The sequence below is a fragment of the Lynx rufus genome, unplaced genomic scaffold (genome assembly GCF_022079265.1).
Source record: "Lynx rufus isolate CCGP_SWC_20201006 ecotype Redwood Valley unplaced genomic scaffold, mLynRuf1.p SCAF_23, whole genome shotgun sequence".
NCBI lineage: Eukaryota > Metazoa > Chordata > Mammalia > Carnivora > Felidae > Lynx > Lynx rufus.
The window spans coordinates 5,009,778-5,037,719 of NW_025814838.1; the positions used below are offsets into that span (position 1 = coordinate 5,009,778).

General features: G+C 45.1%; 1 protein-coding gene and 1 long non-coding RNA gene across 5 annotated transcripts in view; one reads left to right on the top strand and one right to left on the bottom strand.

Moving 5' to 3' along the window:
- Nucleotides 1-7,695: 7,695 nt before the first annotated feature.
- The window catches only part of LCMT1 (leucine carboxyl methyltransferase 1), a 47,314-nt gene continuing 27,067 nt past the window's right edge, over nucleotides 7,696-27,942 (bottom strand). For 3 of the 4 annotated variants that reach the window (XM_047087856.1, XM_047087857.1, XM_047087854.1), the window contains 7 exons: nucleotides 27,464-27,525; nucleotides 26,217-26,319; nucleotides 22,580-22,700; nucleotides 18,445-18,546; nucleotides 17,265-17,356; nucleotides 15,217-15,314; nucleotides 12,852-13,062 (listed from right to left, as the gene is read on the bottom strand). In XM_047087856.1, the coding sequence (XP_046943812.1) occupies nucleotides 13,040-13,062; nucleotides 15,217-15,314; nucleotides 17,265-17,356; nucleotides 18,445-18,546; nucleotides 22,580-22,700; nucleotides 26,217-26,319; nucleotides 27,464-27,525 (601 nt within the window). In that variant the 3' untranslated portion in view covers nucleotides 12,852-13,039. Of the gene's footprint in view, nucleotides 7,720-12,851; nucleotides 13,063-15,216; nucleotides 15,315-17,264; nucleotides 17,357-18,444; nucleotides 18,547-22,579; nucleotides 22,701-26,216; nucleotides 26,320-27,463; nucleotides 27,526-27,942 lie in introns of those variants that run through there. The other variant, XM_047087855.1, reaches the window with a different exon arrangement.
- On the top strand, nucleotides 20,945-26,417 carry LOC124518067 (uncharacterized). Its single transcript, XR_006963613.1, has 2 exons — nucleotides 20,945-21,186; nucleotides 26,312-26,417. It is a non-coding gene; the product is annotated as an uncharacterized LOC124518067 (long non-coding RNA).

Here is a 27,942-nt window from a genome sequence, read left to right on the forward strand (position 1 = left end):
AAACTTGTTCGTGTCTGTAATCGTGGTCACACATACACGCAAAGTATAGCTGCACAGCAACAGTATAGCTGTATTTCTCAATTCTAAATAATTGTATCTGTCTGCTCAGGGGACATACAAACAACCCTATCCACCTGAATAATAAGACTTTTATCTTTGATACACAAATTACCATCAGGTAAAAAAGCTTCCAGTCAAAGATAAGGCATACCTCATTTTTCAAGGAATTCTTCATTTAAAGCCAGAAGTGAATAACTTGCTAGAATCAAAATACTCAGTTCCTTGATATCTGGTGAGTTTTTTCAATGACATTTTTTAGGCTAAATGCATGGAAATTTATAACAGGGTTCAAAATTGTGGATTAAAAATGTCCAAACAGGGGCGCATGGGTGGTTCAGTCAGTTGGGCGTCTTGACTTCGGCTCAGGTCATGATCTCACCGTTTGTGAGTTCGAGCCTCGCGTCGGGCTCTGTGCTGACAGCTCGGAGCCTGGAGCCTGCTTCGGATTCTGTGTCTCCCTCTCTCTCTGCACCTCCCCTGCTCACATTCTGTCTCTCTCTCTCAAAAATAAATAAACATTAAAAAAAATGTTAGGAAAACTGGCTAGCCTTATTACAAAAAAAAAAAAACACAAACAAATAAGGGTGAATCTTCAAAATAAATTCTGAATAAACCAAAGGTTAAAATGTAAAAGACAGACCATAAAAGCACTAAAACAAAACACAGGCGAATGCTTTTGTAATCATAAAAGGGGAGAGGCTTGGTAATGCATAGCAGACACTTATTACATAGTAAAAGTTTCTAACGACCTGAACCAGATAAAATATAAAACTTACACAATGGAAAGGAAAAATGATTACCAGAAATAAGATAAATGAAAAACTGGGGGGGGGGGGGGGGAATATTGCCCACAAATGATGAAGTGTTACTATCTCTATTATGCAAAGAGTTGTTACAAATCAATGTGAAAAAATCACGGAGATAAATGGGCAAAACGCACAAAGAGGGAATTCATAAATAATAAATTCACAATAATATGCAAAAAGACAGCCATAGTAAGTGTAAGAACATCAGTGAGACATCATTGTTCCCCACTTATTGGACCGAAAAAATCAAAAGTTTGATAATATCCAGTGTTGATAAGTATGTGGTGAAACAGGAGGTCTTGCACATAACTGATGAGACTGTAAACATAAATGAGAATATCTTGATGGTATGTATCACAGAGTAAAATATCATATGTTCTGACCTATCAATTCTATTTCCAGGAATTCACCCTTTGGGGGTAAATACATTAGTGTGAAGGGGTTTACACACAATGTTGCCACAGTATTTATAATAGCAAATTGATATGGAAGGCCACATCAATGTACATTAACATAAGACTACTTACGTAAGTAGTTTTTTAAATGATGACGTGTACCAGCGATTGGCAAACTATGGCCTGTGGGCCAGCTCTGGCTGGCTGCCTGTTATTTTATTGAATAGAAGCTAAGCAGGTTTTTACATTTTAAACGGTTAAATACCTCTGTAATAATACACTCTGGACCCACAAAGTCAAAAATATTAATGATCTGGCCTTTGAAAACAATTTTTCCAGCCTCTGTATGTAGATCTCTATGTAGTGTTGTACAAATTTTGGAATAAAAATGTAATTTATAGGGGCACCTGGGTGGCTCAGTTAGTTAAGCATCCAACTTCAGCTCAGGTGCTCTCTGCTGTCAGTGCAAAGCCTGCTTCAAAAACCATCCCCTTCTCTCTCGGCCCTCTCCCGCTCAGTCTCTCTCTCAAAATAAACATGAAAAAACATGCATATTTATAAAATTACAGCATGTGTCATATGATTCCATTTAGGGAAAAGTAAATATGTATACCGTATATGACTGCATGGAGAGATTCCTGAAATATAGTCCCATATATTAATTATCACTATCTTTGGATGGTAAGAAAGATGTTTTAAATTCTACTGATGGTCACAAAAGAAGACCTAATTATACAGAAAGATGTCATGTTCCATATTGTGATGATACTAGGTCTCTCTGAGTTATAAATTCAATGCCACCCTAAGTAAGACGAGGAGTTTTGGAGAACTTGCTGAAGTGATATTAAAGCCGTTAAAATACCAGGAGTTGCTGTGACACAAACTTTTCATGTCACTGGCTAAACACACCAAATGTGCAGTGGGGTTTTTTGCTGTTTTTGTTCTCACGCCTGAGTGTTCAGCAGGGGACCATCTACACAGTGATTCAGAGACCAGCTGCTTCCGGCCCACGTCCCCACAATTATAAACTTTTGGCTCCCAAGGTTGTCAGAAAAGGAGAATAGAAAAGGTAGAGAAGGAGACCCACTTCTTAGCCCCATCAGGGGCAGCAGGACCCTCATCATTTCCCCTGGCATCCCATTGGTGAGACCTAGTCACATGACCACATCTTAGAGGGAGGGGCATGCTGGGAAATGTAGTCTGAGGCTGGCCAGCAGCTTCATACCCATCATCCCAACACTGTGGAAGGAAGGAAGGAATGTCTGGGGGATAGCTAACTACACCTGCCAATGAATTTCCTAAGGAAAAGTACACGTGAGAATATCCAGGAGAGAAACAGGAGAAGTAGAAGGAACTGGCTCTACCCGGTTCCAAATAACAACAATTAAAATAGATTCAACAGTTTAGGAGTGGAGAGGAAACAAACAGACAAGCCATTGGGACTGAATGAAGAGCCCAGGAACAGCCACAAATATTTTTAGGAATTTAGTTTATGATAAAAGTGAGGTTTCAAATCAGTGGGAGTACAAGGATACTGGGACATTAGGTGACCTTTGGGGAAATAAAAGAAAACTGGATCATTAGCTCTTCCTTACAAAATACAATAATAACCTTGGGGCACCTGAGCGGTTCAGTCAGTTAGGCATCGACTCTTGGTTTCGGGTCAGGTAGTGATATCACAGTTGCAGGGACCGAGCCCCGGGTCAGTCTCTGCGCTGACAACTGCCGAGCCTGCTTGGGGTTCTCTGTCTCCCTCTCTGTCTCTGCCCCTCCCCCACTAGCTCACTCTCTCCCTCTCAAACGAAATCAATAAATGTTTTTTTAAAAATCAAACTAAAATCACCTTCAGATAGAGTAAAAATTTAGATGTGGGGCGCCTGGGTGGCGCAGTCGGTTAAGCGTCCGACTTCAGCCAGGTCACAATCTCGCGGTCCGTGAGTTCGAGCCCCGCATCAGGCTCTGGGCTGATGGCTCAGAGCCTGGAGCCTGTTTCCGATTCTGTGTCTCCCTCTCTCTCTGCCCCTCCCCCGTTCATGCTGTGTCTCTCGCTGTCCCAAAAATAAATAAACGTTGAAAAAAAAAATTTAGATGTAAAAAAATCGAGAAGAATGTAGATTAATTTTTACTATTGAAATGGGGACGACCTGTCTGAGCAGGACATAAAATACATACCATGTACAGAAAAAGACTGACAATTTTGACAAGGTTGCAAAAGCAATCCAAAGGAGAAACCTTTTCAACAAATTATGGTGAAGTAATTGGACATCCATAGGCAACAATAAATAAAATTAAAAAAAAAAAAAAAAAAAGAACTTCAACCAGAGTCTCACATCTCATAAAAAATGAACTCAAAATTTATCATAGACTTAAATGTAAGTTCTAAAACTATAAAACTTCTAGAAAAAAAAACATAAGAGAATACCTTTAGGATCTAGAGCTAGGCAAGACAAAGAATTCTGAGGTTTGATGCCAATTTTAGCTCTTCAAAAAATTTTGTAAGGGGGTGAAATGACAAACTTCAGCCTTAGGGAAAATATTTTTTTTCTTTTAATTTTTTTTAATGTTTATTTATTTTTGAGAGAGGGAGACAGCATGAGCAGGGGAGGGGCCAAGAGAGGGAGACACAGAATCAGAAGCGGGCTCCAGGCTCCGAGCCCGGCATGGAGCTCGAACCCACCAACTGTGAGATCATGATCTGAGCTGATGTCAAAATTGTCACTTAAGTGTTATTATTTCAAAGCTAAGCAATAAAATACAAATACCATAGTGACTTTCATATGTAGTTGACAACTATTTTTAAAAATATACAGACAAGCTGGCACAAAAACAGACACATAGACCAATGGAATAGAATAGAAACCCCAGAACTAGACCCACAAACGTATGGCCAACTCATCTTTGACAAAGCAGGAAAGAACATCCAATGGAAAAAAGACAGCCTCTTTAACAAATGGTGCTGGGAGAACTGGACAGCAACATGCAGAAGGTTGAAACTAGACCACTTTCTCACACCATTCACAAAAATAAACTCAAAATGGATAAAGGACCTGAATGTGAGACAGGAAACCATCAAAACCCTAGAGGAGAAAGCAGGAAAAGACCTCTCTTGACCTCAGCCGTAGCAATCTCTTACTCGACACATCCCCAAAGGCAAGGGAATTAAAAGCAAAAATGAATTATTGGGACCTTATGAAGATAAAAAGCTTCTGCACAGCAAAGGAAACAACCAACAAAACTAAAAGGCAACCAACGGAATGGGAAAAGATATTTGCAAATGACATATCGGACAAAGGGCTAGTATCCAAAATCTATGAAGAGCTCACCAAACTCCACACCCGAAAAACAAATAACCCAGTGAAGAAATGGGCAGAAAACATGAATAGACACTTCTCTAAAGAAGACCTCCGGATGGCCAACAGGCACATGAAAAGATGCTCAACGTCGCTCCTCATCAGGGAAATACAAATCAAAACCACACTCAGATATCACCTCACGCCAGTCAGAGTGGCCAAAATGAACAAATCAGGAGACTATAGATGCTGGAGAGGATGTGGAGAAACGGGAACCCTCTTGCACTGTCGGTGGGCATGCAAATTGGTGCAGCCACTCTGGAAAGCAGTGTGGAGGTTCCTCAGAAAATTAAAAATATACCTACCCTATGACCCAGCAATAGCACTGCTAGGAATTTACCCAAGGGATACAGGAGTACTGATGCATAGGGGCACTTGTACCCCAATGTTTATAGCAGCACTCTCAACAATAGCCAAATGATGGAAAGAGCCTAAATGTCCATCAACTGATGAATGGATAAAGAAATTGTGGTTTATATACACAATGGAGTACTACATGGCAATGAGAAGGAACGAAATATGGCCCTTTGTAGCAACGTGGATGGAACTGGAGAGTGTGATGCTAAGTGAAATAAGCCATACAGAGAAAGACAGATACCATATGGTTTCACTCTTATGTGGATCCTGAGAAACTTAACAGGAACCCATGGGGGAGGGGAAGGAAAAAAAAAAAAAAGACGTTAGAGTGGGAGAGAGCCAAAGCATAAGAAACTCTTAAAAACTGAGAACAAACTGAGGGTTGATGGGGGGTGGGAGGGAGGGGCGGGTGGGTGATGGGTATTGAGGAGGGCACCTTTTGGGATGAGCACTGGGTGTTGTATGGAAACCAATTTGACAATAAATTTCATATATTGAAAAAAATATATACAGACAAGCTCAACTTCAGGAGTCGGAAATCTTAACGTGGTTCTTTCAAGGAGTAACTTGAACTTCCATTTTCATTTAACTTAACCCCCTCCCCACCATTCCCAGATTTTGTTAAGCTCAAAGTTTTTTATTGGTCATCCTGTCATACCTCTCCCCCTAATAATTACATACTTGAAATATATTATGGTATATTGCATATATTATACATATACGTGTATATATACACACATACATACACAAAGAATACTTTTATAAAAGTTCACTGTGACCACTGGCTCTAAAAGTTAATTTTATTCCCTTCTGGATTGAGTTATCATTATAATTATTAGTAGTAGGCAATCAATCCATGTAACCCAATGTACTACAAATGTTGATAATTACTAAACATAAAAACTAAAACTTCATTGGAAATGCATCTTTTAATGGGATGGATAGAGCAGGTTTTACTTATTTATTCAATTGAGTTTATATATCTCAAGATGACTCTAGCTTGTTTCCACCAGTCAGGGCTCAACATCAATTCAATTTCCATTTTTCATTTTTACAGATGTAGGCATGGAAAGACCTTTCACAAAAATAAATAGAAGGAGATTGTAAGACGTTTTCTAGAGCAATGCTGCACACTTCTTTGAACACTGTTTGAGTTATATGCCAAACATAACCTAGTGTCTATTCTTATAGAAATGTGGGGTTTTTTAAAGTTTTTTTTTTTATGCTTATTCATTTTTGAGGGACAGAGACAGAACGTAAGCAGGGGAGGGGCAGAGAGAGAGGGAGACACAGAATCTGAAGCAGGCTCCAGGCTTCCAGCTGTCAGCACAGAGCCTGACACGGGGCTCGAACCCACAAACCATGAGATCATGACCTGAGCCGAAGTCGGACGCTCAACCAACTGAGCCACCCAGGTGCCCCTTTTACAAATGTTTTTATCCAGCTGACAATCCTATTGTATCCCCTTCAATTTTGTTGAAAGCAACAAAACCTTCCCATACCTGCAAAAGGATTCGCTGCTTGGGTCACCGTCAACTCACTTCTTCAATGCCCGCACTAAGCATTTCTAAGTGCTCCCTTATCCCAGGCTTTAATTCCCAGGGCACGCACCAGGCTGGATTTGGGGGGAAAAGGATGCTCCTCTGTGAGCTAGGACAGCAGTGGAGAAAGTGAGCCAGGCACACGAGGTGAGGATCTGGAAACAGAGTCCCTTAAGCAGTGTCTCCACCTTTCTTCATTGTCCCCCCCCCCATGGAGACTTTCTAGACTTTTTTTCTTCCCAATCTCCCCTCCATCAAGTTTTAATGCCACAGACACACTAAATCTGTTCGTGCACTTTGGCTCTTTGGAGGGCTACAAACCTCCCCCCAAGAAAGAAGTTTTGCCCCGTTGGAAGCATTATCACCTCCATTGGGAATGGACGCCTTGCAAGGATCCTCATGGACCCCCTGGGAACAATCCGTGACTCCAGATGAAATGTGTGCCCCTTTGAAGCCCCTTTCAGGCTCCTGCCAAGTGGCCATGCTCTCTCTTCAACCATCCAGACTCTCTGACAGCCAGAAACTCTCTTCCTGCCCTCTGGTCCAGGCACCCCCCCCCCCCCCCCACCTAGCACGTCCCTAGCACCTCCCACAGCACCGCCTGGACTTGCCACAAGATACTGAAATGGCCAAGTTCTTTATCAAGGCCGCTGCTGCATGGTTCTCTGCAAGTGCAGAGGCCACATCCGCTGTGTCCACTGTGAAATCTTCATACCTAGCACGCAGCTCAGCACAGAATAATCATTAATGAAAGAACCGATCAACCAATACTTGCCTTCTTCCCGGCAACCCTCACACCCCCACACCTGTACTGGTTAGCTACTGAAGGATAGCCAGCTATCCCCAAACCCAGTGACTTAAAACAATAACCATTCATTGAGCTCACGATTCTGCGAGTCGGCTGGGCAGTTCTTCTAGTCTGGGCCGGCTTGGTTGATGTCCTCTGAGTTCTCCCGAACATCTGTGGTCCGCTGGTGTGTTGGCTGGGGCCTCCAGGGAGGGCCTCATCTGGGACAGCTCATCTCTGCTCCCACGTGGTCTTCCCATCCCACAGGCAAGCTTGGGCTTATTCACATCCTAGTCACCACATGGTTCCCAGCAGCGAGAGAAGGAGAACCCCAGTGCACAAGCACCTTCAAGTTGATGCCCATGTCCTGTTTCTTATTGGTCCGTTGGCCAAAGCAAATCGCATGGCCACTCCTGATTCAAGCTGCAGAGAGAGACTATGGAAGACTTTATGGCCATTCCTTGGGATCTGCCACCCCTCACCACCAGCACCAAAGCCAAAAGCTGCTGCCCTTTGTGACTCGTTTTCCTACACTTGGTTCCCTGCAGTGTTCCTTTTGGCATGATTTCACCAGGATATTCCAAGAGCCCATTCCCCGATTCTCACCCCTCAAGGTGGTCCACCTCCACCTCCCACTCCGTCAGTGGTCCCATCTCCTTACATCTCTAAATTCTCCCCGCTCTGCAAGCCAGGAGCCACCCTCAGGGTTCAGACCTCCTGGCACTCAAACTCAGCCACAATTGGGAAACAGTGGGTGGGTAAAATGTGAACAGTGAGCCTTACCTGAGTTCCCAAGAGCTCTCCCAGGACACTTTATTACTCAACCACTGAGTTTAACAAGTTCTCTGTTTGCGGACAGAGCAAGATGATTTCTCTGACATTGAGCTTAGCAAGGTTTTGGATGTTTTCTATCTGCCTTTCTCTCTGGGGGCTCAACAGCCATTTGTGCGCTGGCCTGGAGAGGTGCCTCACTTGAATGGTACCACATTATTGCAAGAGTTGTTGTTACTGGAGGCATCTTCCCCCCCACCCCACACTCGTGTGTTGATCTTTAAGTAAAAGCCTACCAGGTGTCACCATATTCATAACCTACTATTAATGATAGTAGCTGAGTCCCCCCACATCAGAACTCTGGCGATGTTTACCCAGAGCTATAAATCAAACACCTTGATACGGTAGGATTACATCATCTTTCACACCATGACCACTGAGTCATCAGAGCACTCAAGTAGCACCATAATTATATTATTTATTTATTTGTTCACCTGCTTCACTGTCTTTCAGTGCCTGATACATAGAAGGTGCTCGATAAATACTTGTGGAATGAATAAAAATGATGAGAAGCTCAGGAAAGAACCACAAAGACACCAAAGAGGGTGCTGAGATACAGCCACAGGGGAAATTTACACACGGTAAAGGGGGAGAACTTTTCTAAGGAGCTGAGGTTTCAACTAAGCCTTAAGGGGGAAGGCTGAGTCAGGAAAGGGAACAGCAGGTGCACAGGCCAGCAGAGGCAGAGTTTGGGCAGGTTAGGGAGAAGAAAGAAGGCAGGGCTAGAAGAAGCGTCATGGGTAGGAGAGTGGCACAAAATGACCAGGAGAGGGGAGGAGGGGCCAGACCACATAGAGTCTTCGGGCTTGTGAGCCATGGGAAGGAGTTGGGCTTCATACCAAGGGGAAGAGGGGGCCTTGAGGGTTTTAAGGGGGGTGTCGCAAACGGCCCATTTTATGTCTGAGGCAGCTACCTTGGAATGAAGCTCTCCCCGTTGTACAGACTCTTATACTCTCTTATGAAGACCTTAGTCCCAGCCCCTGGTTGGCTCTTAAAAACGCTTCGATCTGGACCACTCAGCCAATGAGCCTCCAGGTTTTCTGGAGGGGAATCTTGTATAAAGTGTCCAGCTTTCAGAAACGATGTTGAGGCACATGAGTTCTGCGGGCCTTTCACTGTCCCCAAATTTTCTAACTTCTACTCTGGAATTAATCTAGCATCCCAGAGATAGATAATTGGACCGTACGATTTGGGTCTCATGGAGTTTCACATCGGCATTAAGGCACAGGTTTGTGTCAGAAGGCCCTGGGGCAGGCCCTCCATAGCCCGGCCCCCAGCATTCACAGAGATCCCACTGACGAGGCCCAGGAGAAGCTTCTCGGGGATCTATGTAGGAAGGGGTGTGCCTCTCTGGAGCACGAGGCTGGCTGTGATTTTCTGGAAGCTGGAGCGTGTTTCTGTCTCTGTGAGGACTTGCGGGAGTCAGATTTGCAGCCCAGCAGTACCTGTGCCGACAATAAAATACGCACAGCTGGGGCACCTGGGTGGCTCAGTCGGTTGAGCGTCTGACTTCAGCTCAGGTCATGATCTCATGGTTTGTGAGTTCGAGCCCCACGTCGGGCTCTGTGCTGACAGTTTGTGGAGCCTGGAGCCTGCTTCCGATTCTATGTCTGTGTCTCCCTCTCTGTGCGCCTACCCCGCTTGCACTCTGTCTAAAATAAACATTAAAAAAAATACACACATCTGAGGGCCTTTGGTAATTTTTTAAGCTTATGTTCCACTCCCCAAAGTATTTATTTTTGCCTTTTGTGATGAAGGAGTTTTATCAGCTGTCTCAATCCTTTCTGTAGAACGAGGAGGGATATAAAAAAGTAAACTAAAATTAAAATATTTTACCCACAGAAGACATTTTATATAAAACCGTCTGTACCTCCCCCCCAAAAAGTAAAAAAACTCTAAAATGAAGATATAGTTTGATTCTGCTTTGAACTTCATAAATTTTCTGATATTATGTAAACATATTCTCCGTGCAGTGGAGCAAACACAATCAAAATGACCCCACACTCGGTGGCCGATGACCTAAAAGCTTTCCAATTTCTTTCTCTCTTGCCCATCGGGGATTATTACAAAAGCCAGAAATCCAGATATTTTGTTTCCTAGCCCTTCTTGCAAGGAGGCCAAGTTCCAGGGTGGCCAGATTTAGCAAATAAAAATAGGGGACACCCAGGTAAACGTGAAGTTCAGACAAGCAACATACAACTTTCTTAGTATAAATATGTTCCACATTACATGGGACATACTTATACCTTAACAATTCCGTGTTGCTTGCCTGAAATTCAAATTTAGCTAGGCACCCTGTATCTTTTGGCAATGCTACTCAGTTCCCACCATGAGATATAGGCAACGTATATTCAGGCACATTTGGGAACAAATTCATTCTGAATAAAATGATGGAGACCACTGAAGAAAAGACTCACCTTTCTTCCTACCCGTGAAGGCAGCTGTGATGCCTGGCAGTCTAGCAGCTACTTTATGATCATAAGGTAACAAAGAAAAGATTGAGAGTCAACATCTTGATGAAGACAGAGCACAAAGAGCAAACTGACGTCCTTAATGATATTCTCCAATATTTTATTACTGAAATTGAAAGCATTCCAGATACCCCCTGATGTTTTGGGTTTTTGTTTGACTGGGTTTTTTTGGGGGGGCGGGGGGTTGTTTCATTTTTGGTTTTTTAGCCATTTCTGCTACTAGTTATTCAAAAGCCTCACAAAGAACTGTAAGATTTTGGAGAAAGGGGTCACTCTTCATCACTGACATCTAGAACGGCCCCCAAATGGGAAACAAGCCAATCTGATAAATGTGGAAGTTTATCAGGAATAAATGAGCCCTGCTTGGGATTTTCCTTCTCCCTCTCTATCTCTGCCCCTCCCCCACTTGTACTGTCTCTCTCTCTCTCTCAAAATAAATAAACTTAAAAAAATTTTTAATTTAAAAAATGAAATGAAGTTGGTAGGTACTTTAGTGGACATTTCATAACACAATGGTCAACAGTAATGGTGTTATCATTTGCCTTGAACAGAAGGTAATCCAAAAAAAATAAATTCTAGGGAAAAGAGAAATATAATGGAAGCAAAGCAAGGCGTTTTGAATTTTAGCCAGATTCTGTGGCTGCCTCAGTTCACAAAGTGCTAACACACTGATAAAAACCAAAACCAAAACATTAGGAACAATCTGCCACAGTGCAAATGAAATGTGTCAAAAAGCAATACTCACTTTTCCTACTAGTAATGTGCTATAATATTTTCTATTCTATTCTGCATCTTTCTAAACTAGTGGTTTTGATCCATTACATGGATTCACCACGTGGCTTGGAACCACAGCTTCAAAACCACTGGATTAATGAATGTTATAGAAGTGTTAAAAACACACCGGTACCTGGAGCACCTGGGTGGCTTGGTTGGTTGGGCGTCCGACTTCAGTTCAGGTCATGATCTCACGGTTTGTGGGTCTGGACCCCGCGTCGGGCTCTGTGCTGACAGCTCAGAGCCTGCAGCCTGCCTCGGATTCTGTGTCTCCCTCTCTCTCTCTGCCTCTCCCTGGCTTGTGCTCTCTCTCAAAAATAAATAAAAACATTAAAAAAAATTTTTTTTTCAAACACACCAGTACCAGCCTGAGAGCTTCCCTTGAACTTTATTTTTGAGAGAGAAAGAGCACTTGAGCAGGGGAGGGACAGAGAATCCAAAGCAGGCTCCAGGCTCTGAGCTGTCAGCACAGAGCCCGACGCAGGGCTTGATCCCACAAACTGAGATCATGACCTGACCCGAAGTCAGATGCTTAACCGACTGAGCAACCCAGGCGCATCGTTCTCTTTGAATTTCTTAAGACTCAAAAGATCCCGGAGGTGGGAAGGGGAGCAGCTTCCTCACTGCCGTCCTGCACGTGCAGGTTCAGGTTCCAGGCCCCAGGCAATAGCCAGAAAGCTCAGCAGGGATGGACAGACCTTCTGTTTCCTGACTGGGGAGGCTTCCTGGGCCCTATTCGTCTGTACAACTGGATTAGTATCCTGTGGCTGCCGTAACAAACCAGCACAAACTCAAACACTGGTGGCCTCAAACACTAATATTCTCTTACAGATTGAGAGGCCAGAAGTTCGGAATCCACTTCACTGGGCTCAAGTTGTCAGCGACACTGATTCCTTCTGGAAGCTCCAAGAATCTGTCTTCCTGCTCTCCCAGCGTCTAGCGGCCGCCTACGTTGTCGGCTTTGCCCTTTCCTCATCTCCAAAGTGCACTGCTGTTCTCTGTCTCCACTATCACACCTCCTTCTCCTCCCACCCTCCCGCCTTCCCTTGTAAGGACCCTGTGACTGCACTGGGCCCGCCTGGATAATCTCCCCATGTCGGTCAAGGTCCTTAGCTTAATCGCACCTGCGAACCCCACTGGCCATATGAGGTGAGACATTCACAGGTTCAAGGGACAGCAGCAGACGTCTCAGGGGCCTTCACCCAGCCTGCCGCAATAACCAAGATAGGCTGAGGCAGGCACGTGCCTCAGCTGGAGGTGGAGGCCGAGGTCAAGGTGCCAGGTGTGACATCAGTTGCCACAACACAAGCACGCGGGAATAAACCCCCAAATGGACGCTGGGGTCTGAGCGGAGTCTGACTCACAGGGAGCAAGCCAAGGCTGGAGGAAGATTCGGGAGCTTTGGTTCTGGCTGACGTGGCGGTGAACCAGAGCCCTCCCAGGGGAGCAGCACACGAGCAAGTGCAGAGGACCAAAGGCAATTGGCAACAGAGATTTATTTAAACGGTAAGCCAACGGGCACAGCAGGTGGTGCGACAGCCCTGGGAAGTGAGGTCTGTCAGGGTGTGGGACGAGCCCAGGGCTGGCCACCGCCCAGGAAACGTGGCCAGTCCACTCTGGGAAGGTTGGTGGCAGCAGCTCCCAGCTCGGCCTGGGCTTCCAATAGATTAGTAAGTGATTTCCTTCAAACCTGAGGAGGGGAAACACACAATACTGTTAGCAGACTCACACTGTAGGGCAGAGAAAGCAGGCAGCGGCAGGAGAACGAGGCCCTGCTGGACCCCATGCCCCTGGCGACCGGCTCGGGGGCACGGGCCACACGCCTCATCGTGGCAGCTCTGGCCTCTGGCATGGTACGAGATCAGCCGCGAGGAAACAAGAGACTGGACAAGGCTGTGTGTGCAGGGGTGACAAGGGGATTGAGAGAGCACGGTCACAGTTCACGGGCTCTCTGCAGGTAACGCCCAAAGTCTACCCTTTCAGTAATGAACTCTGAGCAAGTGCAGACACAGGGTGGTTCTTCACCTCACACATACAGCACCCGTGTCACAAAGCTGCCCCCGACACAGAGGTGTTCGGTGTATTAAAAAACTTTATAAAAACTAGAATCAGGGGCACCTGGGTGGCAGTCAGTTGGTCGTCCGACTTCAGCTCAGGTCATGATCTCACCCGCTTATGAGTTCCAGCCCTGCATCAGGCTCTGTGCTGACAGCTCAGAGCCTGGAGCCTGCTTCGGATTCTGTGTCTGCCTCTCTCTGCCCCCTCCCCCCGCAACTCGCACACTGTGTCTCTCTCTCAAATATAAATAAACATTTAAAAAATTATAAAAAAATGAAAACTAGAATCGGCTTCGCAGTATTCCGGACAAACTACGTTTCCAAAAGTGTGGGAAAGTTGAGTCAATCTGGACATAGTACCCTCAGGACAGAATTTTTATAAAGCTGTTAAAATTATCCTCAGTGCAAGTTTTTCACAGCAAGGGGAGATGGCTGTCATAATACTAAATGGAGAAGATCAGGACTCCAAGTTACACAGCACAGGAAGTCAGTTCTGCTAAAAAGAGCACAGTAGCTAGAAAAAGAGTGGAAGGAAAGAGCTACTAGGGTTATCTCTGAGTGACAGGCACACAGGCAATTTTCCTCTTCTTTTAGAAGCTTTTCCTCTTACGTTTTAGAAGCTTCCAAAGTCTACAAAGAATCACGTTGTTTTTAAAATTGGGGGGGGAGGGGAATGACAGTATAAAACCCCAATCATAAATCATTTTAAATAAAAAGACACATTTAAAAGGATTTTTTGGGCTGAACTGCTTGGTAAATTTATAAACTACTGGAATGATAAGCCCCAGGGAGAAGACTGACAGCTACATATCAACATGGGATTTTCGCACAGGAGAAAAGTTCTGCCTTCGCTCCGTCAAGTTCTGTGTTTTGTGTGGGCTCCCTGCCTCAGGCTGTATGTCATCGGACTGGCTGCAGGATGACCTCTGCAGGAAGTGTGAAGGGCGGCTACTCCAATCAAGGCCAAAACTGGGATCTAACATGGTCTCCACGAGGCTCTAAGAGATGCCCTAGGGGATGACCCCCCCAGAAGAAGCGAGACCAACATGGGCCCCTTGTAAATGAGGAACTGGGTCAAGACCGAGGAAACAAGAAACACAGAGACGAGGATCCATGCTCCCTCCACAGCCTTCTTCTGCCAGGCTAGAGGACTTCACCTTAATCATAGGAGGTAAGAGGTGAGGCGCCTAGTGGCTCAGTCAGTTAAGTGTCTGACCTCGGCTTGGGTCACGATCTTATGGTTCATGGGTTCAAGCCCCACGTCAGGCTTTGTGCCAACAGCTCTCAGACTGGAGCCTGCTTCAGATTCTGTGTCTCCCTCTCTCTCTCCCCTTCCCTGCTCACACACTCTCTCTCTCTCAAAAATAAACATAAAAAAGAGGCAAGAGGGAGAAATTCGACCCGCAGCTGCATGGGTTTGCTGGAGACACAGATGAGGACATATCCTGTGTCTAGGTTATGTCTAGCAAACCTGGTTAACGAGACAAACAGTGGTTACTTTTATTAAGATTACTGCTTTCGACTCTCAAGATCTTTTCCCTTCCAACTGAGAAAATGCCACGAGACTGCTAAAGTGTCGTAGGTTTGTTAGTGTGGTCCACATGACTTATTTGAACAATTCACCTGGTTTCTGTGCTATGAAAACACGGAGGAGGGAACAGCTAGTTTTCTGCATAGGCTCATGAACACACACATACGATACTCATTTTTCCAGGCATGTCTTATATTCTTTGGAGAGAAAAAGGTCCCCATTACTAGGTCCAATCAACAGATGTAAAACCACGTACCTAGTTCACTTCCTCCTTTGCTTGCCCAACAAAGGCAGTAATGTTTCATGAGCTGTTCAAGCAGCTCCATTTCATCCAGGAATTCAAGTGACTCTATTCTGGGGAGAGAATAAAAAACAGAGTATGAATTTATGCAAATGAAAATGAACATGATGACCGAAAGTTTAGGGATATGGAAAGATGTTCACATTTATACTAAGAGGAAAGAAGGATATGAAATAGTGCATATGGTATGGTTCCATTTTACTTTTGTTGTACAAAAATATACCATAAGCAAAGTCAAAAGACAAATGAGAAACTAGAAAAAAATATTAGTATACAAATGACAAAGGGTAGATTTCCTTGCCATGTAAAGAGCTGGTACACATCATGAGAAAACCTATTTTAACTTTTTTTTAAATAAAAAAAAAATTTTTTTTATGTTTTTTTTGAAGGAGAGGAGTGTGAGAGTAGGGAGAGGGACAAAGAGAAAGGAAGACACAGAATACAAAGCAGGCTCCAGGCTCTGAGCTGTCAGCACAGAGCCTGACGCAGGGCTCAAACTCGCGGACTAGGAGATCATGACCTGAGCCAAAGTCGGATGCCCAACCGACTGAGCCACCCAGGCGCCCTCCTTTTTTTTTTTAAGTAGGCCCCACACCCAATGTGGGGCTTGAACTCACGACCCTGAAAGAGTCAGTTGCACGCTCTACCGACTGTACCAGCCAGGTGCCCCCCCCACCCCGCATTTAAAATGTACACCCTTTCACTCAGCAGTTCTGCCTTTAAGAGTTTACCCTGTATGTACAAAGGTGTACGTTCCAGAATATTGACTGCAGCCTCACAGCTGCATCATAGCTGTAACTGAGGAGAGCTGGGTTCAAGAGGTTACGGCGCACTCACACAACTGGAGGATATGCAGCTATCTGAAAGCATTCGATGGGTCTGTGTGCACCGACCTGGAACAGTCTCTAAGGCTTACCGTGCAATTCGAAAGCAAACTGTAGAGTAAATAACGTGCAGAGTGCGCTACTATCTACGTAAAGAGCAAGTGGGGGACATACGTGCTTCCACGTGCATAGCTCACTTCTGGAAGACACAGGCAAGGGCACTTGTCTCTTGAAAGAAGGTGGTAGACTCGTGGTGAGGGGAGCAGCATAGAAGGGTTGGTCTTTGTACTCCACACTGTCGTCTTCTGTTTTGTTTTATCATGTGCTTGTATGATTTTTTTCAAAAGAGCATTTAAATAGAAGCTTTAAAATACATACACAAAGAGGCGCCTGGGTGGCTCGGTCGGTTAAGCATCCGTCCGGCTCTTGATTTTGGCTCAGGTCACGACCTCACAGTTCATGGGTTCAAGGCCCTCACCTCGGGCTCTGCACTGACATCATAGAGCCGGCTTGGGATTCTCTCTCTCCCTCTCTCGCTGCCCCTTCCCCACTCGTGCTCTCTCTCTTAAAATAAAAATAAGTTCAAAGAAAAAATCTGCAAGCAGACTTTTCCCCCTCAGAAGCCCTTGGGCAATGTCATCTCCCTCCTCCAAAACACAGGGATTGTGCAGAATTGCCACCGCACAGGGTGCTCTGGGAGTGCGACAGGTGTGACTTCTCGTTTTGACCAAAATAACCTGCTTTGGCACAAACCCTATCTCCGTTAGTGGCTAATGAGTTCCTCTCAAGGTGCTATGGTTTAGTGTGTATTAGCAGATTAACATGGTTCAAAATATATCTAGTGAGGGTTGGAGGTTTGAGGTTTGTTTTGTGTTTGTGTTTACATTAAAGACAGTTATGGGGGTGCCTGGGTGGCTCATTCGGTTAAGCGTCCGACTTCAGCTCAGGTCACGATCTCGCAGTCGGTGAGTTCGAGCCCTGCGTTGGGCTCTGGGCTGATGGCTCGGAGCCTGGAGGCTGATTTCGATTCTGTGTCTCCCTCTCTCTCTGCCCCTCCCCCGTTCATGCTCTATCTTTCTCTGTCTCAAAAATAAATAAACGTTAAAAAAAAAAAAAGACAGTTATGTCTTTAATCAATCAAAATTGTTCGCCGTGAAACTAACTCTCGCCAGTCCGCACCTGCTCGCTTCAGCTTGAGGCAATCTGCTGTAGACTTCCATCATGTTGACGGCTGATGCTGTTTCCCACCCATTCGACAGGAGCCGTTCTTTCTAGAATGTACAGTGGAGAGAAAAGGGAAGGCATAAGGCACCGTTGTACAAATCCAAGGCACTCTTGGAGCACATGAGAATTTCTCTTAGATGACTCCTTTTTCAAAAGCCCATCCCGGCCCCCATCTTTCTTCTTTTTCTTTCCCAATTTTCTGCACCGAACATGCATTGTTGTCATGGGAGAGAAGTCACTAATGTATATTTAAAGACAAATAAAGGAAGGAACTTCTCCGTGAGCAAGAGTGCTTGAATGCGTTTGAGGGGTAATGTGACATAAGACATGTACAACCTCACCTATTTAATAGGGGCAGGGCTGGGTGGTGTCTCTTCAGCAAAAAAAATAAAAGAAAAAGAAAAAAAGAAAAAGAAAAAACCAAACAAACTAACAAACAATAAATAAAAGATATTTAAAGTCTCTATTACAGATTCTAAGAAATGTAAGGGACGTGTCAAGTACAAAGTTTGGACCATGTTTGGATCCTGTTTCAAACACACCACCTATAGAATTTTTTTCTTTTTTTTTTTTTAAACAACTGGGGAAACCCAAACACGAACTGTGGAGTGGGTGCTATGGAGGAGTTTCGGCTGATGTGTGAGGTACAATAATGATATTACCATTATCCCGGGGTGGGGGAAGAAAATGCTTACTGGTAGGAGATTCACAGGGAAGTATTTATGGGGGTAATGCTATACTCTCTGGATATGCCTTAAAATATTCCAATGACAACACCGACAAAAAATGGGGATAAATAAAACAATATTGAAAAATGTGAATCACCAAAGTTGGCTGGTGGGACATGGGTTTTCGTTCTACCGTTCCCTCTACTTTCATGTTGTTTGAAAATATGCATACTGAAAAACTGGAATAATAGGGTATGGGAAATGTGAATGTGTATTTTCCAAACCAAGATGGCGGCCCAGGTCTTGGACTTCTTTAGCGTGACGAACCAGTGGCCCACGTGGAACCCCAGCTGCCTGTTCAGGTGGGCACTCGACAGGGCTTCTCACATTCTCTGATCTGAGAAGGGAGCGTGCCCTTCCCTGGGGGGTTAAGGGTACCAAAGGAGGTCCCCGCCCTGCTCTCCGACCTGTGACTCTAACGACTTGCAGGTCTCCACTCCCGCCAGGTCACACTGTCGCCTCCGCAGGTTTTCGATCATGATCTGTCCGAACCGGTCGTCCATGTTCACCTGGGAAGGGAAAGAGGAGGCTGGGCAATGCCAGAAGGGCTTCTCGAATACGCAAAATCAGACAACAGTATTCTGTTTCTGAGCCGTCAAGGCTGATGTTTGCTAATACCCAGTGCAGTCAACGGAGTCGGGTGCAGGCACGGCACGCAGGGCCGACGAGAGCGTCGTCTGCTGCCGCCCCCTGCGGGGCACCCGGGCGGTGTGCGCTCGGCCTGGGAGCCGGTCAGACCACTGCACACCACGTGGCCAGGTGCACGCCACGTGGCCAGGTGACTCCCACGTGCACGCCAGGTGCAAGAGGGTTTACTCCGCAGCATGATGTGTAACGGGACCTATGACGGAAAGGACTCACATGCCCATCCGCTGGGGTTAAAGCAGCTGTGGCATGGTCGTTTAATGAAATATTACATTGCCATGAAAACAGCAAGAGGACATCCAAGTAGACGTAGGTACAGATGTAGACACACATACAGACACAGATACAGATGTGGAATGATTGTCAGATAACAGACTCTCGAAAAGTACAGTACAGAGGGATGTGCATAACATGCTCCTATCTGCCCTTAAGAAAAAAAAATCTCGGGGCGCCTGGGTGGCATAGTCGGTTAAGCGTCCGACTTCAGCCAGGTCACGATCTCTCGGTCCGTGAGTTCGAGCCCCGCGTCGGGCTCTGGGCTGATGGCTCGGAGCCTGGAGCCTGTTTCCGATTCTGTGTCTCCCTCTCTCTCTGCCCCTCCCCCGTTCATGCTCTGTCTCTCTCTGTCCCAAAAATAAATAAACGTTGAAAAAAAAAAAATTAAAAAAAAAAAAAAAAAGAAAAAAATCTCTAGCTACATTTACATATGCACAGAATAATTCTGGAATCTGGCAGTGTTGCTTCCCAGGTTGGAGGACCCACTAAGGTCCGGGGTAGAAGAGAGACTTACCTTTCCCTGCATACCCTTTTGTACTATTTGATTTTTTTTTGAAGTTTTGCATGTGGTGTTACTTATCTAATGAGAAACCACTTAACCCCCTTCTTACAATGTTTATTCGTTTTTGAGAGAGACAGAGCATGAACGAGGGGAGGGGCAGGGAGAGAGGGAACCACAGAATCCGAAGCAGGCTCCAGGCTCCGATCTGTGAGCCCAGAGCTCGACGTGGGGCTCGAACTCATGAGCCGTGAGATCATGACCTGAGCCAAAACCAGATGCTTAGCTGACTGAGCCACCCATGCGCCCCCCATTTACCACTTCAAAAAAACCATTAACGTATCTATACGCACAAATGTCACAAAACGTACATAATACACTGCGCACTATTATTACTTTGTCCCAAAACGTCAACAGTTTACTATACGAAATGATTCCCAGAGCTCCTGTGACAACGGTGGCAGGCAAGAAGCAGCATCACTCTCTCTCGGTGGACATGTGAGGCTTACGTGGCACGGATGGTCACACTGGGTGCCTGTGAGCACGTGCTCCGTCGTCTTCCTGCCTGGGTCGGAATCCTGGCCTGAAACTTACCAGCCGTGAGGCCGTGCGGCCGTGGGCAGCAAGCTGTCCAATCCCTCTGTGCTTCGGTCCCCTCACCAGCCACACCAGCCACACCCCGGCTACTGTGACAAGTCGGTTAATACAGGTCACACTCATGGAAGGTGCCTGCTATATAGCAAGCAACTTCTACAAGTTCGCTACCCTTATTATATCAGTACTGAAATCTGCATCACTCAGGGCGCCTCGGTTGGTAAGCGACCGACTCTTGATTTTTGGCTCAGGTCATGATCTCACAGTTTGTGGGTTTGAGCCCCGCACTGGGCTCTGTGCGGACAGCATGGAACCTGCTTGGGATTCTGTCTTTCTTTCTACCCCTCCCCTGCTCGCTCTCTCTCTAAAAAATAAGTAAATATTAAAAAAACTTTTTTTTTCCTCATTCATGTGATTTTTGTCATTTTAAAATACTGATTAGGAAATCATGGAAGGCATGTGAGCAATTAGTACACCTGAGGAGGCTGATGGTTTGCATTTGTTAGGAAATTGCTGAATTAAGTTAAAATGGACACATCCCCAGGCTTGCTCCCAAGTGACTGGGTCCGTGGTCAAGATTCACTTCATCCACCATTGCTATAGAGAATGCACGAATGAAACAAGGTGAACAGAGCAGGGTGAACACCCACAGTGTGTGAAAACAAAGCAGAATTCAGGGGCACCTACGTGGCTCAGTCGGTTAAGTGCCTGACTTCGGCTCAGGTCATGATCTCACAGTTCGTGAGTTTGAGCCCCGCGTCGGGCTCTGTGCTGACGGTTCAGAGCCTGGAGGAGCCTGTTTCAGATCCTGTGTCTCCCTCTCTCTCTATCCCTGCCCTGCTCGCGCGCTCTCTCTCCCTCAAAAATAAACAAACGCTAAAAAAATAAAATAAATTAAAAAAAGAAAGCAAGCAGAATTCATTTTCCCCAGTCCTGCTATCCTGCAAGCAAAGACAGATTCCCAGGACTTACAGAAGCCAGATGAGGCCAGCTACCATTATGTCCACTCACCAGGACTGAAGACCGAGTCTGAGGAATGCCCCCAGTTACACAGAGGGAAGGAAGAAAACTCAACCGAGAACCACCTCTACGGGAATGTGGCCTGGAGCATGAAGGGGTGAGAAAGTCAACCAAGGTAAGGTCTAGCCGTAGATCTGTCCATAATTATGTGACACGGGGCAAAGCCTTTACTGCTCTCATCCGTAATGGAATTTAAAAATAAAATGAGATGAAAAAAATAAAATCAATAAAGTTGAAATAAGCAATAAAATTAGCGCCATGTATTCAGTCACGTGCCCCCCGCGACACATCATCTCATGAACTCCCGTAATAGTCCAGAGAAGTTATCCCTTTAGAAACAAAGACCTGGCAGGGGCACCGGGGTGGTTCAGTTCCTTGAGCGTCCATCCAACCCTTATTTCGGCTGAAGTCATGATCTCACAGTTCGTGGGATCAAGCCCCGCGTCAGGCTCCAGGCTGCCAGCGCAGAGCCTGCTTGGGATTCTCTCCACCCACCCCCACCCCCACCCCCACTCCGCTCCTTCCCTGCTCATGCTGTCTCTCAAAATAAGTAGTGAACTTTAAAAACATAAATCAAAAACAAAAACAAGGACCTGGGGCTCAGAAAGATCCAAATCACAGCTAATACCTGCTCAGCAGCCGGGCAATCCTGAAAATGCTCTTGTACAAATTAACTCGCTTACTCCTCACTACACCCTATTAACGTTGGGACTGTTATTATTCTCATTTTCCTGATAAAGAGACGGCACGGAGAGGTTATGAAACTTGTCCAGGTCACACAGCTAGGCAATCTACCTCCAGAGCATGGATTCCCAACCACCCTACAATTCTGCCTAAGGGCACCCGGCCAATCATAAGAGCCAGGGCCAGGACTCGGACCCACGCTGAATAATTCCAAAGCTCTAAAACAGAACCCTTCCCACCACATCAGAGGAGAAAAACAGGCAACCAGTGGGCCAAACTCGGGAATCTTACAAATTAGGAATTTTACATTAAAATTCTACACTGTAACTTCTCCTGAAAAATTGGGGGTTCTCAACTCCAGGCTCCCATGTCCACATGGGAACAACAAGGTGGCACTGAGCAGGGGTGAACTGTGGTTCATCAGAGTCCCCAGCACTCCTGTCTACCTTACACCTGGCCAACTTCCTCCACTGCATCACCTGCCTGCCTTGGAAGGAATCAGGGTTCGCTACTCTGACACCCATGTTAGCCAAAATTCCTTCCATCGCGGTCTATGACTCGATAATTAATACAACGGTAAAATGTGAACTTTACAAAGTTTTTGTAAAGGCCAAGAGAGAAGTTCCAAAAACCCTGGCTGTGAGTTTGCAGGAAGTTAAGAAATCAGGAACGCTGGGAATTGCTAGAATCGATTAAAAAGGAGATGTGTGTGTGGCCAGAGGCAGAAGGAAAAGAGTGAGTGGAAATTTATACTGAGGTTGCTCAGAGAGGTTAGCCACCACGCGAACGCATACAGCACGCAAAGGTCTTGAGCTTCCTTTTACCTGTTCGTAGTTTATGAACATAGCTGTCTCAAAACTGTTAGCTGCCCACTTGAGAAGGTTGGCCGACTGCTCCGGAGTCATGTAAACCAGCACACATTCCGTTATCAGCAGTGTTGGCAATCTTCAGAGAAGAAAAAAGGCACTTAAGTATGTATTCATCAAATCGGGACTCTAACGGCAGCCACGGATAGTGCTGGCAGGGCAGGAAAACCCTGGGGTGCACACCGCAGGAAGAGGAGAAGCCCCGAATAGCACGTCAACTATCAGGGCGGTAAGAGGTGGAGAGCCCCGTTGTGACCCAAAGTTTCAGACCGTAACAACGTGAGCACTGAGCAAGGTTTTGTCTGGCTTGCTACAAATTCTCCCCCGGCATGCCCGCACGTGGTGACGAGGTGGCCCTGCAGACCCCTTGCTCCGAGGTAGTCTAGTTCCCTTCCCCTGGAATCTGGGTTAGGCCTGTAACTTGCTGTGGCCAATACAACAGTAGCAAACACGACGCAAGCGGAAGCTGAAAATCACTTGCACGTTGGCCCTTGCCCTCTTGCTCGGAAGCCTGAACCAGTGTGGCAATGAACCCAAGCTGGCTTGCTATCGGAGGGGAGGCCCTGTGCGTGAGAATGAGGCATCCGCATAGGAGGGAACCCCAGGGGATCTCAGCTACAGGAGTGAACCCCAGGGGACCTCAGCTGCAGCTGGCTCCACTGGAAGAACCACCCAGCTAAGCCCAGTCCAAATGGTCAACTCACACAATCCCGAGCAACTTGTGAACTGCTCTGAATTGTGAGTTGTTCGAGACCGCTGAGGCTGCAGAGATTTTGGTACACATCAAAAGCTGACTGATAAAATGCAGAAATACTGCTGTCCCTTTAACAGAATCTAATTCTTCTTACACAAACTTTTATCATCAAGAATTAAAAACAACACGAGCAGTCTTCAGCAAATGACACACTAGTATGCGGTCTGAGTTACCAGACCCGAAGTAACGAACAAATTACGAAACAGGAAAAGCAATAAACTCCTACAGAAATCTCTAAAAGCTTTACATGTTGGAAGGGAACGCAGGCAGCCCTAAATTATGTGAGCTCTGCTGATTTATTCCTGCTCCTTCTGACTCCTTTACTGGATCCTCCTCCTTCTCTGCCCCTTTACGCTGCTGTTCCTCATGGCTGGTTGCTAGTTTTCTCACAAAGCAAGTAGGTTATTTTTGCCTATTTTTATTGGCGGGGAATTTCAAAACAAGTAAATTGTCTGAACTGAAAATACCCAAGAAATTTGCTGAAAAGAACATCGTGTACGCTAGTGTCAGAATGTAACCCATGCAGTCAGACTCAGTGCCTGGACTCATGATCGCTAGAGAGAAAGGCTGCCCACAAATGCTGCTGGCTTTGACCTGACGGTCCCAACTATCCACTGTTACTGTTTATCAGGATTTCCTTTTTTTTTTTTCTTTTTTTTCTTTTTTTGACAAGGAAATGTTGTATAACTCAAGTGACTTAAAAATATACATCCAGGGGTGCCCGGGTGGCTCAGTCGGTTAAGCATCCAACTTCAGCTCAAGTCATAATCTCACAGTCCATGGGTTCGAGCCCCACATCGGGCTCTGTGCTCACCGCTCAGAGCCTGGAGCCTGCTTCGGATTCTGTGTCTCCCTTTCTCTCTGCTCCTCCCCGGCTCGTGCTCGCACTCGCTCTCAAAAATAAACAAACACTAAAAGAAATTAAAAATACATATCCAGGTGCGCCTGGGTACCTCAGTCAGTTGAGCATCTGACTCTTGATTTCGGCTCAGGTCATGATCCCAGGGTTATGGGATTGAGCCCTGTGTTGCGCTCCATGCTGACCATGCAGCCTGCTTGGGATCTTATCTCTCTCTCGTTTCCTCTACCCCTCTCCCTGACTTGCACATGCTCTCTTTCTCTCTCTCTAAAATAAAAATATATGTATGTGTATATACATACACACACACATATGTATGTGTATATCTACAAATGGTCTCTGGTCTCAACTGGGTCATGGTACAAAGAATGAGAGAACTAAATCCAGAGGATAGACAATGAAGTCCAAGTTGCAGATGAAGTTGAAAATCAGAAAGAAAAACATTAAAAGGAAGTTTAAAGTAAGCATTTTTTTTTTAACCTAAGTCTAAAACCCCAGATTATATCAATAGGAACGATTCGAAAAAATGAGTGAGTGGGGAGAAAAGTTTCAAAACCTCAATAGGTTGGTAATTAGAGAAAAACAGTTCCAAAAACGTTTTTATTTATTTAAAAAATTATTTAAATGTTTATTTATTTTTGAGAGACAGAGCACAAGCAGGGGAGGGGCAGAGAGAGGGAGACACAGGATCTGAAGCAGGCTCCAGGCCTCCAGGCTCCAAGCTGCCAGCACAGAGCCTGACGTAGGGCTCGAACCCACGAAGCATGAGATCATGAACTGAGCTGAAGTCAGATGCTTAACCGACTGAGCTACCCAGGTGCCCCTTCAAAAACCTTTTTAATGTAAAAGGCACCGATTATTACATACGGTATTACCACATGGGGAAGCCAGGTGAAGAAGGCTACGTGGGAATTTCCTGTACAATTTTTGCAACTTTTTTTTACAAATTTGAATTATTTTAAAATGAAAAGTTAAACACGTTTACAATATATTTTTAAGAGGCAGCCATCGCCAATATTAAAAACAGGATTAATACTTCTCAGAAGAGAAATCTAAGCAAAGCAAAAACAGCCCACAGAGGAAAACACAGAGTACAAATGAACCCCAGAGAATTATGGATGTAATTCTAATGCTTGTGATAGCCGCTGTTCCTTATCCATTTTGTAGATCTCCAAAAGTGAGGCAAACTTGCCTATCAAGAGCTCCCCTGATTAATTTTTTTAAAGTTTATTTACTTATTTTGAGAGAGACAGAAGGCAAGCAGGGGAGGAGCAGAGAGAGAGGGAGGGAGAATCCCAAGCAGGCTCTGTCAGCACAGAGCCCAACGTGGGGTCAATCTCATGAACCATGAGATCACGACCTGAGCCGAAATCAGAAGTTGGATGCTTAACCAACTGAGCCACGCAGGCATCCCAAGAGCTCTCCTGATTTGTAAGTGATTATTTCCCTGGCTATGTAGCACATTTGCCCAAATGGTGTGTTTCTACGTTCGCAGCGGGTTGCTGCTGGTTACCACTGCAACTGTAATAATCTACAGATTATAGCTTATGCGCCAATTTCTGTTCAACTGCTTTCACACGCATACTTAATATAATCTCCAAGCTGTCAGCGCAAAGCATGACATGGGGCTCGATCTCCCTAACCGTGAGATCATGACCTGAGCGGAAATCAAGAGTTGGACACTTAACCAACTGAGCCACCCAGGCGCCCTGCAGTTGTAGGTTTCTATACATATAATTATCTTCTCTCAAACTTTATGGTATTAGGCATCAGTATGGTATAAAAGCAATACACGTGATTCTGATGTGAAAACAGGAGAAACAATGCTTCTCAAAAACTTGGAAAACCTCCCTCATAGCAATGAAGTGATAAACATTTCAGAATTAAAAACGGAACACGGGTCTCATGCTGCACTTTCAGCTGACCTTATTTCGCATTTGCATGAAATCACAAACGCATAAGAGGTTAAAAAAAGATCTCACTGTGGATTCATGTTACATTTCTTTAGCTTCTCTTCGAGTTCAGGTAAATCTCGGAGATCTGCTCCAATAATGGCATATCTCTTTGAATCCAACAGGTGTCCATCTGGAAAGCCAAGAAGAGATTATCATTTCAACAGAAATTCATCCAGAGATGATCATTTCAATGGATTTTTTTTTCAAAATTAAATTATTTTTTCTCCATTACAGAAATACATGTCCCACTGCAAAAAGGAAAAAAGAAAATCAAGAAGGAGGAGGGTGGAATGAACGAAAATCACATCTTCCAACTATTAATGTTTTGGTATAGAACATTCCAGTCTTTTTTTCTATACATACAATATAAACTCATACACACAACATAAGCACATTTTCTGTCACACAAATACATACACACACATCACACAGAAAAAAGAAAACAGGGCCAATTCTTCTTAAAACTGCTTTTCCTGCTTAACAATAGTGTTAAGTACAAGGGAAACAAAGAATGGGAGAGATATTATTTTCTGTGGGAGTCTGTTCACTAGGAGCATGACGAGGGCACTGTGCTGGTGTAGAGGCCTGTCTAGTTGCCTGACGTTTCTGTGTTATCTGTGCCCACCATCTAAGGCCATCCTCTCTGAGCATGTTTTCTGACCTGAATTATTAATAAGCCCCTTGAACTTCTCTGTCAGACACACACTGAACACAATGGAACATTCTGGAAGAGTGTTTGTGATCTTAGTTTTAAAGGCTTAGAAGGGAGGAAAGAGTTGTTGGAAACACTCATACTGAAAACTTACGGGGAAAAACTGAGCCCCGGGGCCAAAGACCTTACGTAACAGGTGAAGCAGGTCAGGTATGAGACAACAGTGGTGGGGATGTGCATTCCCTCTCAGTGAAGCAGCCATGTAGGAGTCAGGGTCTGAGGCTGCCGGACTGGATTTTGCCAAGGAAAGATTTTCGGGAAAAAGCTCCTATATTTGAAATGTTTGCAACTCACTGAAATGTTTTTCAAAAGATTTAAGATTGGGACCTATGGACATCTAAGAGGGGCCATACAAAAAATTGTTTCAAGTTCCTTTACAGTAAATGTGATGCAGAAGTATACACTCTGTGACATCATGTGCACACACGCGCAGACTCAGACGTGCACGCGCACGTGCACACACACACACACACACACACACACACACACCATCTTTAAAAAGAAAGGGGAAGAAAAGCAGAGAGGTAGCCCATACTGTATTACTTAGGTTAAGGGTACTTGCCAATTTGCAGTGTGTCCTCTGAATGTAATTCTATAATGGGTTGTAATAAGAAAGGCTTGTATCTATGGGAAGATGGGAAAGAGAGAGAAATGAGTCAAGTAGCTTAGTTAGTGAAAAAACGCAAACACCCACTACCGAAATGGCCAATAGGTACCGCTACTGCTCAAAGCAAGGGCGACTCCAGAGGGCCTGCTGCTTAATCACGTCTGACCCTAGGCACACACATGAAAAATTCAGTGGGTCAGCTGTCAGAGTAGGTCAGTAAGCGTTACACTCCGAACCTGACGTCAAGTCACAAACTGATCATGAAACACTCAAGACGTAGAAATCGCCACAGATAGGCTAGCGATAGGTTTCCAAACGTTCCAGTGTTTTCCAAGCCATCTCTCGTTTCCTGCTTCTGCTCAATTAAAAATTTTAACCATTATTAATCACAGGCAACTAAACAAACCGATTCCTACTCAGACCTGACGTTCAGT